The 3,290-nt window shown below is 53.6% G+C and overlaps 1 protein-coding gene across 2 annotated transcripts; it reads left to right on the forward strand.

Annotated features, from left to right (window-relative positions):
• The first annotated feature begins 511 nt into the window (after positions 1 to 511).
• TMED4 (transmembrane p24 trafficking protein 4) lies at positions 512 to 3,290 on the forward strand. 2 transcript variants are annotated; one of them, NM_001206433.1, is given in 5 exon segments: positions 512 to 713; positions 906 to 1,006; positions 1,119 to 1,244; positions 1,660 to 1,806; positions 2,250 to 3,290. In NM_001206433.1, coding segments are annotated over 5 exon segments (651 nt in total). In that variant the 5' UTR covers positions 512 to 586; the 3' UTR covers positions 2,400 to 3,290.

The raw sequence follows: 3,290 nt of genomic DNA on the forward strand, positions 1-3,290 counted from the left end.
TCCAGGCGGCACCGAATGCGCCTGAGGCTCCTACACGATTTCTCACTCCGGTATCCACCTAGTCGGGGTCTTGGGAACGGTCTGTCGGTCCCCGGATTCCGACTTTCCTTTCCTCGGTGGACCCCGAGTTCGGAAGCCTACGTCGACCCAATCTTCCGGATACAGCACCCACACCTCGGCGCAGGCTGACGGGCAAGCAGCAGGGGCGAAGGAGGTGTCAACGTTTCCATACTCTTGCTTTGCCACGCCGCGCTTGCTGGGAGCACCGCGCAGGCGCGCGCGTGCGCACTGAGCAGAAGCCGCTTGTTGGCAGTTGACGGAGCCCACTGCGCCTCCAGAGAGCGGGAGGGATCAGCCAGTCTCCGGGCGTCCTGCGTGTGCGCACTCTCCCCTCGGCCCTGTAACTTGGTCGAAAAGACGCGGGCGGGGCGGGGCGGGGCGGAGCGGACGCAAAGCGGGAGTCACCGCGCAAGCGCGTCCTGCGCCTGGTCTTTCTGCGTCATCAGGGAGCGGGGCGCAGGTGCGCGCATGCGCACTAGGCACAGGGCGCGCGTTGGCAGGTGTCTGGGCTGGGCGTCGGCGGGCAATGGGGTTGCCGGCGTTGCTGCTCCTTGCGCTGTGCGCCGCAAGCGCCCGGGGGCTTTATTTCCACATCGGCGAGACCGAAAAGCGCTGCTTCATCGAAGAAATCCCCGACGAGACCATGGTCATCGGTCAGGCTGGGCGAGGGTGGATCGGGCCCTGAGTTGTCCCCAAGACGCCGTCGGGCTCTCCGCTCGCAGCGGCACTCTGAGGACGCCGGACGGTGACCTGGAGAGCAGTGCCCCCGTCTGGCGTCCCGGGAGCCGCGGAGTGTGGGAGCTGGATGGACTAGGCGGGTTGTGACTGCTCTGTCTATTCCGCAGGGAACTACCGCACCCAAATGTGGGATAAGCAGAAGGAGGTCTTCCTGCCCTCGACCCCCGGCCTGGGCATGCACGTGGAGGTGAAGGACCCTGAAGGCAAGGTAGGGCCATCTTCACTAGAGCTCTTGGGGTGGACAGAGCTCATAAGACACGAGCTTGCACTTGGTGAGGTTAGAGTAAAGGTGTGGGCTTTCACTGACTACTCTGTTGCAGGTGGTGCTCTCCCGGCAGTACGGCTCAGAGGGACGCTTCACCTTCACTTCCCACACTCCTGGTGACCATCAGATTTGCCTGCACTCCAACTCTACCAGGATGGCTCTCTTTGCTGGCGGCAGACTGGTAACAGTTTTCTTTTGGCCAGAGCTCAGAATCTGTCACTTGGTTTCAAAGTTTTGATTTAGTAAAGAACCTGCCTGCCGATGCAGGAGACCAAGAGTCAGGAAGATCCTCTGGAGAAGGGCATGGCAACCCACTCCAGTATTCTTGCCTGGAGAACCCATGGACAGAGGAGCGTAGCTGGCTGTGGTCCACAAGGTCACAAAGAGTGAGACATAACTGAAGCGACTTAGCAAGCATGCACATCATTTATAACTCTTTGTGGCACAGTTACAAGTAAGAAATAGAGTTGCCCTTCTGTCCCACAGGGACAAGAGTATGTTCCATAGCCTGCAACAGACCATCAGAGGTTGCATCACTTAGACATCATAACCTCAGAATGGCTCTGACTTTGAGGTTCAACCTTATTTCCTCCTAGCGTGTGCACCTAGACATCCAGGTTGGGGAGCATACCAACAACTACCCTGAGATTGCTGCCAAGGATAAGCTGACGGAGCTACAGCTCCGAGCCCGCCAGCTGCTTGATCAGGTGGAGCAGATCCAGAAGGAGCAGGATTACCAAAGGGTAAGGGCATGTCACTGTACTTGGCCATGGCAGTTGACCTTTATACCCATTACACCTCCTGGAAGTTGCTTCTTGGGGCTTTCCCTACTTCGGAAGCAGGCTGTTCAAAGACTGGAACAGTGGGTATCAGTGCAGATAGCCATTTTTCAGCTCTGTAGAATAAAGTGTAGAGAGGACAGTTCACACTCTAGCAGTAGCCATTGCCTGCCTCCTTATTTTGGGATCTTGGTTGAAATGGTTTAAGAGTGTGATTTCTGTCCTAGCAGAGAAGCTCATGGAGGGGCAGCATGTTACGTCCTTGGGGCACTCCCAGGGGAATCAGAGGCAATATTTCAGAAGGTGTTTGGTCCCATAGTTGAGCAGTGGCATGGGAGGGAAGGACCTCACAACAGCTGAGACTGTCTTTCCCGCACATTTAATCCTGGGTCCATTGTCCTATGCAGTATCGTGAAGAGCGCTTCCGTCTGATCAGTGAGAGCACCAACCAGAGGGTCCTGTGGTGGTCCATCGCTCAGACTGTCATCCTCATCCTCACTGGCATCTGGCAGATGCGTCACCTCAAGAGCTTCTTTGAGGCCAAGAAGCTGGTGTAATGTCCTCACCACGTGATCCTTTCCTGTCACCTCAGTTATTTGGTACTTTCCCCACCCAATATCTTATCCACCTGGATTCTGAGGGAAAAAAAAGTGAAAAAAGAATATAAGCCACATTGGTTCCATGGCAACAAAGCATTCAGATCAGCCACTTGTTAACACTGGTTTTCAAGGACACAGGACACTGGTCCAGGCTTTCAAAGATCTGTCTTGGGGTTTGTGCAGAGTTGAAACTTACCCAGGACTAAGTCTTGCTTCTTTCGCCTCCAGTGATTCCCCTCTTTCTCATAAAATGAGCAAATGAAAAACCCTCCTACTTCTTTAACCTTTCGTCTACTTACGAAGTAGGCGACCGAAATGCTCCACCGAGGAGGCCTGCCTCACTGCTCTGCTGTCAGTCCTGGGTTCACTCAGCAGCTTTGTGAATGTAAATAGGGGCAAAGGCCCCAGAGGATTGAAAAGTTTTTCTATATATTAGAACTATTTTTTGATAAAATTATATATTTTCCTTCCTAGTTGAAGTGTTACTGCCTTTGTGTGACTAGCTGGATACCAGTGCAGTCCCTTCTGCATTGTTTATGCATACATCCTTGATAACTAACTACCATGGCAGCTCCCAGGACTTCAGCTCTCAGGCCAGAGAGCAGATGTCACAGCTGCTCTCAAGGCCTAATCAGAGGGCCAGGCAGGGAATTCTCCAGGACACCTGTGGTTTCCATCACACAGGGCCTGAATTCAAGAGTAAGGCAGTGACAGCTCACACAAGGCAGGACACTCTTACCCTCCCGTTTCCCTTAACTTTTATTTAAGCTGTGGTAAATGTTTTCCTCGCGGGAACCAGATTTGGTTCTTTATACAGATTTTTCCAGTGAAATAAAACGTGTTGTAGTA

This window comes from Bos taurus, chromosome 4 (genome assembly GCF_002263795.3).
Source record: "Bos taurus isolate L1 Dominette 01449 registration number 42190680 breed Hereford chromosome 4, ARS-UCD2.0, whole genome shotgun sequence".
Classification (NCBI taxonomy): Eukaryota; Metazoa; Chordata; class Mammalia; order Artiodactyla; family Bovidae; genus Bos; species Bos taurus.

Coding starts and splice junctions, on each gene's coding strand:
- TMED4 (XM_059885482.1), top strand. CDS start 587: ATGGGGTTGCCGGCGTTGCTGCTCCTTGCGCTGTGCGCCGCAAGCGCC. Junction 714..905: donor CGACGAGACCATGGTCATCG/GTCAGGCTGGGC, acceptor TCTATTCCGCAG/GGAACTACCGCACCCAAATG. Junction 1,245..2,249: donor TCTTTGCTGGCGGCAGACTG/GTAACAGTTTTC, acceptor TGTCCTATGCAG/TATCGTGAAGAGCGCTTCCG.